Genomic DNA, 13,714 nt, shown 5'->3' with positions numbered 1-13,714 from the left:
ATCATGATTAATCAGATGGTCCCATGTGCAGTGATATTCAATCCAGCTTTCAATCTTTGCATGGCATCTTCAAAAGCATATGCCTAACGTTTGTATTTTATGTTATCTGAATTGTTTCTTTTCTATCAATTAGAGAAAGTTCATTCAATCAATTATTAGCTTTCAATGATACTACAAGCATGATAAATTTCACAGTTTTTCTTAGCAAATTTTAAGTATCAAGTTATGATTAGTATAGCCACCGCGCGCCTTTAGTGTGGTGGCCTATGCTTGTGGGATGTGAGGAGCAAGAGTCGAGATTAAAACTTTCAAAATGGAGTTTTACATACATATACACTGAAATTAGGCTAAAGTAAAAAATTTAGCTTGTATTAAAAAAAAAGTTATAATTAATATAACAACACTTTTTATGTGAATCACCATTACCGACATCACTTTTATTATTATATACTAATCTCAATTAACGTCTCAATAATTATGAAGAAAACTTTAGAATTTATTGTGTCTTTAAACTTATTGATTAGTCTAGAGAGAGAGAGCATTGCTACCTAGTGTTTAGACACATGCATCATCCCATGAATGGAAGATAAGTCATCTACAGTTTCTTTCAACAATAATTTCATTAGATAATGTTTTGTAGCGAAGTAGACCCAGAAGGCTTAACAAACACACACACACACACATATCAAAGGACGAGAAGCTCTGATGGCTACAAACTTTACTGTATGGATTTGCTTGTGGCGCATGCAACATACAATCAATACCACAAATGTGGTACCCAGACATTGGCTACTTGTTTGACCTGTACTATACGTCTGATCTTAATCCCGCCATATATATCAATGTCAGACGACTCAGACCATCCTTTTCGTGTCAATGAACATGTGATACTTTTCTGAATCAAATGATGAAAATCATAAAAGAATATAAAATAAATAAGACTTTGTAACATAGTGTAATTCAATTTTTTAATAATAATTCCAGCTAAAAGATCAATTAGTGAATTTAAGGATCTGTCGGTGTTTAATATATGCTATATATTTATTTATTTTTGGATAGTTCTGGTTTAAATTAAAATTATATTTCGGGTTCAGTGAAATCAGCTTCCATGTGCTTCTAGGTTTCTCAAAAAAAAAAAGCTTCCATGTGCTTCTTTTCTACAAAGATGGCTTTGCATTGACAGTTGCTATTTCTACTATTTTACTATTAGTATTTAGCTAAGGTATTGTGAGAGAGGACAATTTGCTTCCAAATTATCACAAAAAGGTTGTGGTAAATCAAAGCAAGAACTCATCCACGCACACAATTAAAATGGTAACAATAATTTATTACACAATCACAGGCTTATCAAAAGCCAAAACAAGCTTCCGAATAGAGACATACGCACACATCAGTAGAGAGACTCTTCAAGATCAATTGAACTAGCTAATACAATACGACACTATTTGTGACAATAATTGTACGAAAACTGTGTCATGAAATAACCATTTCCATGTCCCACTTGCCCAGCAAACGAAGACCTTTTAATTGCGTGGACTCCTCTCTGCTCTCCACCTTTTATAAAAATTAAATTCTAGACTGAATCCCGTCCCAATGCACGTGCCAACTACTCTTCCAAATGTTGCATTTTGAATTTTCCACGATTGCCTCTTTTTTTTTTTTTTGTCTCACCTCTGTGGTTTCTTTTTCCTTTTTTGTTTTCAGTAATTAGATAAAATAAAATAAATAAATAAATAAAATAGAAAATAAATTTCTGGATGATATAGTACCCTTTTTTCTTGTTTGCCTAGTTATAATGAAGATCTGATATATAGTACATGCATGTTGACATGATGAGTAGGACTTATGAAAATTGCAAAAAAAAAAAATCAAAATTCCAAATCGAGCCAAACCCAGATTAGGTAAAGCTCAGCTCAATCAGCTGAATTTCTTGACGTTGAACTAGTTTTTATATCACATAATAGCTAGTCTCTGGAAAATCCTAGAGAGACACACAGTCAAAGAAAGATCAAATTATTATCATTATTATTCTTTTTTACTCACTCTCTATGTGCTAGCTCAAGCTTAAAATAGATTTCCTTTGGTTCAGTCTTGACCTACTTCTGATCTGTCTTCCCAAGTGAGAGCAAAAAATTGATCTATGACACGAAAGAGGTCCACATGCAAAAGGACCACACACACACACACACACAAGCCCTTTATATTGATGCATCACCATCATTGATGCCGGCCTTACCGCTATCCTTTTTTACGTTTCTGCTTGATTATTAATTGGTTCTTGCATTTTTACTTGCCATGATTGTATGGAGATGTGAAAAAATCAAAATGCATTTGCACTGTGGCACCTAAGATTAAATTGATTGGAGCAAATCTTGCTGCTTAAAATATTATAAATACAACAGAGAATCTGGATTATTCCAATAAATCACACCGATAGCTTCTACTTGAATGTGGCATTATAATATAGCCAGTCAATCATCGAAATAAGTCACCATCGAACAGCTCACTGGTTAGAATTTGTGATTCACTTTTTCCATTAGTGATTAAAATAATTTATTAATCTGAACTTTTTCTCATTAGTGATTAATATAATTCTTTAATTCTAACTTTATCTGAGGTTGGTTTTCTAATTTCGTAATCATGAAATATCATATGTTTCAAGCCAAGAGGTTTGTTAAATTGGAAGAATGACGCCGAGAGATAAATGATGGATCAGTTCCACTCTGTAGGGCCCATTTAATATATTTTGGAGTTTAAGGAGATAAATTTTAATATATTTTTTAATAAAAAATATTAATCAAGTATTATTTATTCAACTTTTATAGTTGATTTGTTTAAAAACTGTTCTTCCATCTTTTTTGATATACAAAATTGTTAATCTAGTTTTTGTATTTTGGTTTTATTAATATCTTTTTTACAACTATTAGAAAAAATAGTTTTGAATTATTATTTTGCATATCGTAATAAAATAATAACAAATTTTTTTTAAAAATTAGGGTTTTAATTGTATTGTATTGGATTTTTGTTGGTTCAATGTCAATATTTTTAAGTACCGAACTGAATTCCATAACAGTGACTAATAGAAACCCAAATAGACTAATTAACCTCTCAATACAGGACAACTTTGATCAACTCTAACAAACTGATTAAAAACAAAGATATACGGCTAGCAGTATAACAACAGTATACAAAAGTAACAAAGCTGAAGCTATAAAGTATGTGTTGTCTCTTCAGTCTTCAATGAGTAGCGAACTGAAGTTAATGTTTGGAATATCCTCATAATTAAGTTTTATCAAGTTAAAAACAATTATATCAATTAGTTTTGTGGTTTAATCTTCAATTAATTGACATTTTTTGATATTTTTAATAAAATATTTAGAATTCACACTTTCCTCCCGTGTTATAATTATCAAATTTTATATATATATATATATATATATATATATATATATATAAATAAAGTTGCAACAATTGCACAATGTAATTGCTTTTAAACTTTAAAAGACATTCAGTCAAAAAAAAAAAAAAAAACTTAAAAAGACATAAAGCAAAAATGAATTGCAATGTATATAATAATAATAAAAAGAAAGCAAACGGGCACTTTCTTTGATCTTACTACTACGCCCACAGAAAGGAAGAAATGCCATGCAGAATATGAAAAAGACGCTCTAGAGATAGAGATAAAGGAGAGAGAGAGAGAGAGAGAGAACACGATGAAAGTCGCGCCGCCTGGTCCCTGTACCCCCAAAAAATCATGGAAAGTTTGGTTACACGTTTTGGAGCTCTCTGTAGAGAAAATTACATCCACAAGGATCTGAATGTACCTCTAAAAAAAAAGGAAAAGAAAAACCATATTCTGAATTATTGCATTCTAAAAGCCAGAGTTTTTTTTTTTTTTACTGAATCATTCTAAAAGCCACAGTTAAAAAAGAAAAAAAAGGAATAAAATTAAAAAGTTCGCGCTATACTTTATAGTCTGCTTAGCTTGCAGCCTCTAATCAATCAAGATCCACCAAATAATTAAACAATACCCACTTGGGGGACATTAGTCGAAATATCCATGACAACTTATTCAAACATGTTCCGATGAACATGTATATTATATATTTTTGTTGCTCGGCGGTGATATTATTTTATAGTCAATTTAACATAGATATATCATTTTACGATAACCCACTTGTACCAAAATGTTTTCCAAGAAAGGTGAAATACTATTGTAAAGTCATACTACCGACACAATTTTATTGGCCCAAGGGTAAAAAGACAAAAGCTATATAAGAATGGTTAGTGAGTTGCTTTAAGAGCAGAACTCACTACCAAAACCCTCTTAGGAGTGATGATGGGGAAAATGAGGTCCTCAATGGCCTCTCTCATGCTCGCTGTCTTAGTAGCAGTAGTATCACTTAGCTTGCCATCAGAAACCAACGCAAACTACCCATATGCCTCTCCTCCACCACCTCCTTACCACTACACATCACCACCACCGCCTCCTTACCACCCAGCACCACACTACCCACCACACTTTCCACCCCACCACCCAAAGCACTCTCCTCCTCCACCAGTACCAGTGAAGCCAGTGCACCCACCACACCACCCACATTATCCACCACACCTTCCACCCCATCACCCACCACCCAAGAAGCCCTACAAGTACTTCTCTCCTCCACCACCTGTGAAACCACACCATCCTCCTCATTACCCACCACACCACCCAGTGCACCCACCACATTACCCACCACACCACCCAGTGCACCCACCACACCACCCAGTGCACCCACCACATTACCCCCCACATATCCCACCACATCACCCACCTACTCCAGTTTACAAGTACAAGTCTCCTCCTCCACCACCAGCACACCCAGTACTCCCACCATATAAGTACAAGTCACCTCCTCCACCTCCTCCTGTTTACAAGTACAAGTCTCCTCCTCCACCCCCACCACACCCAGTACTCCCACCATATAAGTACAAGTCTCCTCCTCCACCTCCTCCAGTTTACAAGTACAAGTCTCCCCCACCACCGCCACCACACCCAGTACTCCCACCATATAAGTACAAGTCTCCTCCTCCACCTCCTCCTGTTTACAAGTACAAGTCTCCCCCACCACCGCCACCACACCCAGTACTCCCACCATATAAGTACAAGTCTCCTCCTCCACCTCCTCCTGTTTACAAGTACAAGTCTCCCCCACCACCGCCACCACACCCCGTACTCCCACCATATAAGTACAAGTCTCCTCCTCCACCTCCTCCTGTTTACAAGTACAAGTCTCCTCCTCCACCCCCACCACACCCAGTACTCCCACCATATAAGTACAAGTCACCTCCTCCACCTCCTCCTGTTTACAAGTACAAGTCTCCTCCTCCACCCCCACCACACCCAGTACTCCCACCATATAAGTACAAGTCTCCTCCACCACCCCCACCACACCCAATTTACAAGTACAAGTCTCCTCCACCACCCCCACCACACCCAAAGCCACACCCATACCCTCACCCACACCCACACCCACACCCACACCCACACCCAGTCCCACCATACAAGTACAAGTCCCCTCCTCCTCCACCACCAGTTTACAAATACAAGTCTCCTCCACCACCCCCACCACACCCACACCCACACCCACACCCACACCCACACCCACATCCAGTTCCCCACCCAACACTCCCACCATACGCGTATAAGTCTCCTCCACCACCACCACCAGTTTACAAATACAAGTCTCCTCCTCCACCTCCTCCAGTCTACAAGTACAAGTCCCCACCTCCACCACCACCACACTACATCTACTCATCACCCCCTCCTCCTCACTACTAGAGAATGCATCCAGAAGTATGGTAAGCTTCTTATTACAACAATAATTCATTTACTATTTTTTTCTATGACATTTCATTTTTAGCAATAATAAACATCTCTAGTCAATCTCCGCATTTTAAGTCGTCAAAACGTTTTTTTTTTTTTTCTCTTATGCTTTTCTAAGTTATCATAAGCAAATGAACTATATTGACAAGAGTCGCAACATTTTCTTGCAGGAACGCATGAGGATTAGTCAAAATAAAGTTCGGCTGCAGGCAGAAGATGTTTATTAATTACAATACATGAACAGCGCGAGTTCCGGATTTGATATCGACGTTTATTTTATTATGTTTATAGGACTTCCATCTTTTTAATATTGTTGGGTGTAGTGCTTCCAATATGTATTTATTATGCCCTATCATGTCTTATGTATTTTGTAGATTTCAACCTTAAGCAAACGCGAAGGTTGATCGCTATAATGAAATAAACACGTTTCTCGAATGGTCTATCGTAATGGTTTTTTTTACCTCTCGCTAAGCTTAACGGTGCTGGGTGTGACTTGTGGGAGTGTGACATCTGATAATTAGACCCTTTTGTCTGGGAATGCATGGCCTTTTCCATGCAGCAGAACCGAAAATAGCGTCACAGAAAAACTCAATGGACAACAGCCAATCTTGTCCTGTTGATCGCACTTTAATGATTAGTTCTAAAACGACGTATTATTTCATAATTTTTTTACCACAATTTTAACATAACAGATTTTGAATAATTAATTATCACTTATATATGAACTATTTTTTTTTTTTTACTAATTACACTCTGGTTCGTCACAATTATAATAAAAAATTGTGAAAAATTATATGATACTAGATTTTTCCCACTTTAATTGAACCTATCTATCGTCTTATTATTGGAAAAATACTGCACACACATTCTTATCCATACACCTGAATGGTGCCTCTTTTTTTTTTTTTTTTTTTTTTTTAGACCCACGTTCATTTTTATCTCATCTTTATTTTATGAGTTTGAATTTAGGAAAGATAAGGCGTAAAATTTATATTTTACATCATTCAATAAGAGATTGTTATATCAGTATTTTATTTAAAATTCAATACATTTTATCACATCTAATAATATTTCAATATATTTCTAATTTAATTGGATTTATATATGAGTATTAGAATTGATTGAGTATGAATGTGCTTATTCTTAAATATGTGATAAGATAATGTGATATATATTGAGATTGAATTAGTAAAACATAAATTTTACACTAAATCCTTACCAATTTAATCTCTTATTTTAAATAATATAAGTTTCAATTTTATAAAAATAAGTTAGCTTTTAGCTTTTTATCTCAAAAATTGACTATTGAAAATAAACAATTTTCAATCATGAAGTCATGATTTTTAACTTGGACTTTGAAGTCAGGATTCTGTATTTCAAGAGTTTAAGAACCTATAATAAAACACTACCCAGTCTACCCCTTATCATTTGTCCTTGGAGAACTTATATCGTATAGATGAACCCTTTTTTATTTTTTCTAGTTTATTAATTTTATTTTTTAGTGAAATTTAATAATTTATTTTGGCTACTATACGAATGTGTTTTTTTTTTTTTTTTTGTTAACATGTGAAAGTATAATTAAAATATTGAAAATGTGATGTTTTAAAAATTACACATTCTATTTTAGAATAAAAATAAATTAAACCAAAACAATACCTCAAGAATTATTAGTAAAAGGCTGTGAACCTCAATAACCTAGTAAAAATCATAGGATTTGATTAAAAAAAACCCTGAGGCTAGGCTTGTTTATGGCCTTGGTAATAAGCTTGATATATGCTTAAAAAATATACTCATATTTTACTAAGCCTTTAATTAATTAGACTGAGGACCATTCATCCAATCTAAATAGGCATAATATTGGCTTGGTAATGTACTTGTGTTGGATATCGAATCCAAAAACTTCATATTAAGCTCAAACTCAATTTGAATAAAGAAATTTAGTTAAGCCAAGCCAAACTCAAGCTTTTGAATATTTTGATAAGCTCGAGTTTGAACAATATTTGTTGGCTTAGTTTGAGCTTGAGGCCAACTTGATTTTTTTTTTTTTTTTTAAACCAAGTTCGGACATTCAATACTCAACAAATTTTAACTCATTTAATGCTCTAGTTTTCAATTGAAACGTTAAGGATTCAAAACTCTATTTACTTAAGATGTATTTTTTTTAATTTTTTAATATGTGGGGTCTACATAGTGTGGAAGAGATGATGCATATATTAAATCTAAGAGATAATTATTAGATGTTTTGCCGTGGGACCAACTTGCATAGAAAATGATAGTGATACCAGTGACATATAAGGGAGGCGAGACCTAAATTCCGAATATAGACAAGATTCATGAGTTTGTCATTGTCCTGCTCTTTAAATGTTGGAAAATGTTTTCGTACACTTCTTGTGTAACTATCTTGGGCAGACATCAACAGGTCTACAGCCACATAAAAAAAAATCTTAGGAAAATTTCACAATCTCTCTCGTCAAACTTTCAGCTCTCCTCAATTGAGTTCACCAAAACACTGATGTAAGAGATAATTTGTGAATTTTTCTGTAAATGTTCTGGTGACCAGACACTTAGTGTCCATTTTTTATTGTTTAAACTTGGAAACATGTCACATGATAACAAACATCACGTAGAAGCACCATTATTTTAGGTAACAACTAAGCCCGGTCTATCATCAGATCAAGCTAGTGATTATTGGTTAACTTTGGGTTGTTGTTATATATGAATACCAATTGACTTTTTATTCTTTTTCCTTTTCCGCCGTGAATACCCATTGAGTCGGAAGCCAGAACTAGTTAAAGTATATAGCAGTGATAGTTACGTATTTAATGTAAACCATATAATTAAAATTATGTTTTCAAAACATAATTTTAATTAAAGTATGTACGATAATGTGTAACTTTACTTATATAATTATAATTAACATTGATTATAATCTTAGGGACATCTAAGTCATCACCAAAAAAAAAAACGTTCAATCTCAAATTACTTCACTTGGTGGTGAGCAATTCAAGCAATAACCTCAACAAAGACCCAAATAGTACATGTAATATTATCCCTTGTTGTTAAGTGACGTGGGTCAATAAGTGCACACAAAAACCCCTTTCTTTTTCACTAAAAAGATAAAAAGAACATTCAACAAATTTGTGAAGTACACATTTTACAGGACCTGCACTTTAGCTTTAATTGCAAAATTAATTATAATGCTCTACAAGAATAAAAATTTTGAATATCAGAATATGAGTACAGTACCTCACCGACAAGAGTTACTTTTTTTTTTTCTTTTTTTTCTATGTTAAAAGTTAATTAAAACCGCTTGCTCACCAGTCACCACCCCAGGCCGTATTGGGAACGAATGTGCCGACATGTATTTAGCAACCATAAATTCTCTCCAAAAAAAAAAAAAAGTATTTAGCAACCATAACAGCATTCACAAAAAAAAAAAAAAAAAAAAAAAAGAGTTAAAAAATATAGTTTTTAACAATGTAAAATACTATTTTATATATTTTAACACCTTATTTTATAAGGCATCTAATATCAAAAGTTTTATTTTAACATTTAACATAATAAAATAATATAAATAACACAATAAACTAATATATATTCAACACAATAAATAATAATCACAACATCAACACATTAAAATACTATTTTTTTAACACCACATGTTAAAAGATCAATTTTTGTTTTTGAGTTTTAAGCTATAAAGAGCTACTAGCTTATACATATTTTTTTTTACATTCTCCTTCTTTGCTGTAGAACTACTTTTAAGGATATTAGTTGTTAAATTGACTTTTTAGTCAATTTAGCAAACCTTATTGCCGGTGCTCTAAGTGAATAGAGACGAAATTTTTCACAATTATTGACATGTTTTAATTCTAAATTGTGTTATCAATAAAAATGATGTTAAATCTAAATTATAATTGTTTTTACTCATTTTTTTTATAACTGTTTAGATAATAAGTTTTGAATGGTGAAAAATAAAGTAATAATCAAGATAAATTAGTGTATAATCAATTTATAATTTACTGACTAAAAAAATACATTTTTGTTCATTACTTATTATTGACGCTTGAACATTAAAAAAATTATAAAAATTAACCAGACCTTTTTTTTTTTTTTTAAATCTCAAGAATTAAAAAAGGTTGTCAAAAAATTTTCAATTCTCAAAAAAAAAATTTCAAAAATAATAAATTATTATCAAAAAAGAAAATGGTGAAATTGAAGTTCACATCACCAAAATCCATTTCATAATTATCCTGAGCTATATGTCCACTATTTCATGCCATGCGGAGTCTAGATTTGACTTTGACAGCTGTAACTGTCCGTAAATAGTAACTGTTGCAATCATTGTCAACATTAGTGAAGTACCGATGTACCAATTGCATTACCTTAATATGTGTCGTGGTTGTTAGGACATAAATTTAAAAAATTAATAAGTTATTTTATATTTCTTAGGACATAAATTAATAAGTTAATTTTAAGAAAAATTTAAAGGAAAATAAAAAATTGATTAATAGTAAAATTTAATTTCATTAAAATTAAAAAAAGAACATTAGAATTCAAAAGGGGTGTGTGAGATTGTTTAACCAAAAAGAGTGCCTCATGTATGAGCTAGATTAAGCATTTTTCTCATATTGTATGGATTCTACCCACATTTGACATCCATATAATAATAATAATAATAATAATAATAATAATAATAATAATTGATGATACCGAAAATCGTCAGTAAGGCACACGGTCCTCACGTGCTCTCAATGGAGTACATTCACAACATGAAAGTTGAAGACTTCAAAAGGTGTACCGGTGTGGTATCAGTCAAATACCCTCCGACGGTCAAGTTAGAGAAACTCTCTTATTCGTAACTCTAGAGTGCCAGAACTGGGATGAACTATGTGTACCTTGATTTGTTAGGGTTTTGGGGTATTTATAGTAGTGTAGGGCTGACATTCGTGCCTTGATTATGAAGTTCTTTCCTTCTAGGAGAGAACCTCTTGGATTTTGCATATCTACTAGAGTTCTTTTCCTTTTAGGAGTCTTCTTGGTTAAGGTTAAGCGTGTGGTGCAAGAACTTTCATTATACACGTATGCGTGGAGACCAAGTAAAGCTATGGATGGAGATTCGCTCACACTCGTCAGCTTACTGTCGTTGGCTTGTTGGCCGTCAGCTTACTGCCTTCAACTTGATATTGTTAGCTTACTCCCTTCAGCCTGATGTCATCAGCTATGAGATGGAGTCGTGGACGTTATGAGAAGGTGGTTTAACGAGCAAAACTGACGAGCTCACTGTACCCGTCGCCTTTCGTTTCATCAGGAGCTAATTACAAAATTATCCTTATCAACAATAATAATAATAGGAGAGATATGTTGAGATTCCACAGTGTTTTAATGATGAATAAGTTATGTATATAATTTTTGTGCCACAATTTTTATCATTATTTTAACATAGACCAATTATAAGTGATATATATAAAGTGATTAATTTATGTGAAAGTGATTGTCCATTGTTGACAATCAACCACGTTAGAGTTCATGTCAAAAGTTTTGGTATGAAAATTGTGGTCATAGAAGAATTATTAGTGATGGTTATCATAATGGTATCAAATTGATAACTGAACCAAATTGCGATTGAAATGTTTAAAAGATGGATCGTATAAAAATTCTAGGTTCTACTATAGACATACCAAATACACAATAAAAAAATCATCTCATAAAAAAAATACACAATAAAAAAGAAATTGATTAAACATTAAAAAACTAGCAAGTTTTTTAGAAAGACATAACTGCACTATTTTGTTTGAATCATTTGTTTTTAATGTTAAGTTATTTGATCAAATAAACAAATTGTCCTTCAATTTTGTACTTTTATTTATGTGCTTTTAAGTTTTTTTTTTTAATTTTAATTTTATCTTAAAATAATTAGTTAAAGGACCAAATCAATTGTCCAAGTTTTACATTTTTATATATAAAAACATTATATTTATATTTATATAATTTTTATGAACCACAATATTATATTATTTTCAATATTTGGTTTACTTGTATATTTATGTTTAAATTGAATACCACTTATTTTTTTATGTTTAAACTTCATTTATTATGTATCCTATAATTATTAATTGCCGTTTACATAAGGTTTAATAACATAATTCTCACCAATTCGTTACTATACATGAGATCTTGAAGTGGGGTTGAAAATTGGAGATTTCAAGTCTGAAGTCACAGAAGCCAATGTAGTTAGTTGCTGCCGTGAAGAAATCTTCAAGACGGTCCTCAAAGTCATGGGTGGAGTTAACCTTTATGATAAAAGAATTCAAGGCACTTGGAGCAATTTTTGAGTTCATGACTCACTACAAAAAACAAGGGCTATAGCCGCATTTTAAAACACGGCTATAAACCCTAAAAACGCGGCTATAGCCCCATTTGGTCTATAGTCACGTTTTCTATAGCGGAGTTTATACGCGCAGCCTATACACCGCAACTATAGGTCCTACAGGTCTATAGCTGCATTTTTAAGCACACGGCTATAGACCATGTTTTGGCCACGTTTTAAAAATGCAGTTGTAAGAAGCATTGGTCGTGTTTTTTTAAATGTGGCTATAGGCCCTGTTTTGGCCGCGTTTTTCCAAACGCAATTATAGGCCCTATTTTGGCCACATGTGAAACATGTAGTTAAAGCCTTCTACAGGTTTTTATTGTCTATAGCCGCATTTGTGAAACGCGGCTATAGGTTTTTTTTTTCCCTAACTAAATCACAAAATCCTTCCCACAAGCTATACCATCCTGGTCATGATAACAATAACACATTATTGTGAAGACAATGTACCTTTCCAAAAACAGGATAGGCCACATAAATCAGCAGGTCTAACAACCTTAACTTTCATCACAATCAAATCATCCCTCACAGTTGTAATCAATCTGAGAGGAATTTTCAAAGCAAGTAATGCTTATCAAAAAGAAAAGGTCAAAGTAGCCAATGTAAACTTCAATTCTTATAGTAAAAAAAATTTCCTTGAGATAGATGATACCTAGATTTGTTTTTTCACTTGGATTAGTCTGTAGTTTTTCACATCATCAACAAATCATTGTTATTTTTACTTTTCTTGCACTTTGTATTACGTTGTGGTTTGTTATTGTTGTGGCTTGTTAACCAAAAATCTAGAAAATATCATAATTGGTTAACTAAATAAGTTGGCTTAAATTTGACAATTCAATGCTTAGTGCAATTTGATAACAATTGTTTTAGTTGGAAGATTATAAATATGTGCATGTGTGACTTGCACAAATACTCTACTATATATGAACAATTTCTTAGAACATTTGTGTAAGTGCACAATTGCACCTGGACCCAAATACAATATTATGGGCTCAGGCCCAATGAGCCTTAAACAATGAAATTTGTAGAGTGTGGGCTTGTAATCTACTTTAGAGGTACTGAGAACTTAACAACAGGCGAAGGTGTAAAGATACTTGTAAATAGAAGATGATAATGGCAAATGGACCTCCTCGGACGTAAGCCGAGGACCACTTCTGTATTATTTCTCTTTCTTTCTTAAAGGTTACAATTCTTAATTTTTTTCTTGGTCACTGACTGATCCCCTTTTTCTTTGGCCTTTACCCCCTCTAAATACTTTTTCCCTTAGTGCTTTATCCACGTGTTGCTCCAATCTCCTCCCCCTAGATATTTCTTCTCTTAGTACTTTGAATAGTAACCAGAAGTTTCAGTCCTACTGTTCAGGGGTCATTTCCTCATTAATGCGGCTAGGGAGGTAGGTGCAGAGTCTTTAATGTGGAGGTGGCAGCCTTTGCTTATGATATTTTTCTAACACCGGTGTATCTAAAAGGTTCAGG

General features: G+C 33.1%; 1 protein-coding gene across 1 annotated transcript; it reads left to right on the top strand.

Moving 5' to 3' along the window:
- Positions 1–4,295: 4,295 nt before the first annotated feature.
- Positions 4,296–6,301, top strand: LOC142621738 (uncharacterized). Its single transcript, XM_075795090.1, has 2 exons — positions 4,296–5,841; positions 6,037–6,301. The coding sequence occupies exon 1, from the start codon at positions 4,337–4,339 to the stop codon at positions 5,819–5,821; it is 1,485 nt and encodes a 494-aa protein (XP_075651205.1). The 5' UTR covers positions 4,296–4,336; the 3' UTR covers positions 5,822–5,841; positions 6,037–6,301.
- Positions 6,302–13,714: the final 7,413 nt, after the last annotated feature.

The sequence above is a fragment of the Castanea sativa genome, chromosome 1 (assembly GCF_040712315.1).
Source record: "Castanea sativa cultivar Marrone di Chiusa Pesio chromosome 1, ASM4071231v1".
NCBI classification, from domain to species: domain Eukaryota; kingdom Viridiplantae; phylum Streptophyta; class Magnoliopsida; order Fagales; family Fagaceae; genus Castanea; species Castanea sativa.
This window is presented reverse-complemented; position numbering and strand designations above follow the sequence as displayed.

What these genes read in the sequence shown, in the direction of transcription:
- LOC142621738 (XM_075795090.1), top strand. Translation starts at nt 4,337, where the DNA reads ATGATGGGGAAAATGAGGTCCTCAATGGCCTCTCTCATGCTCGCTGTC.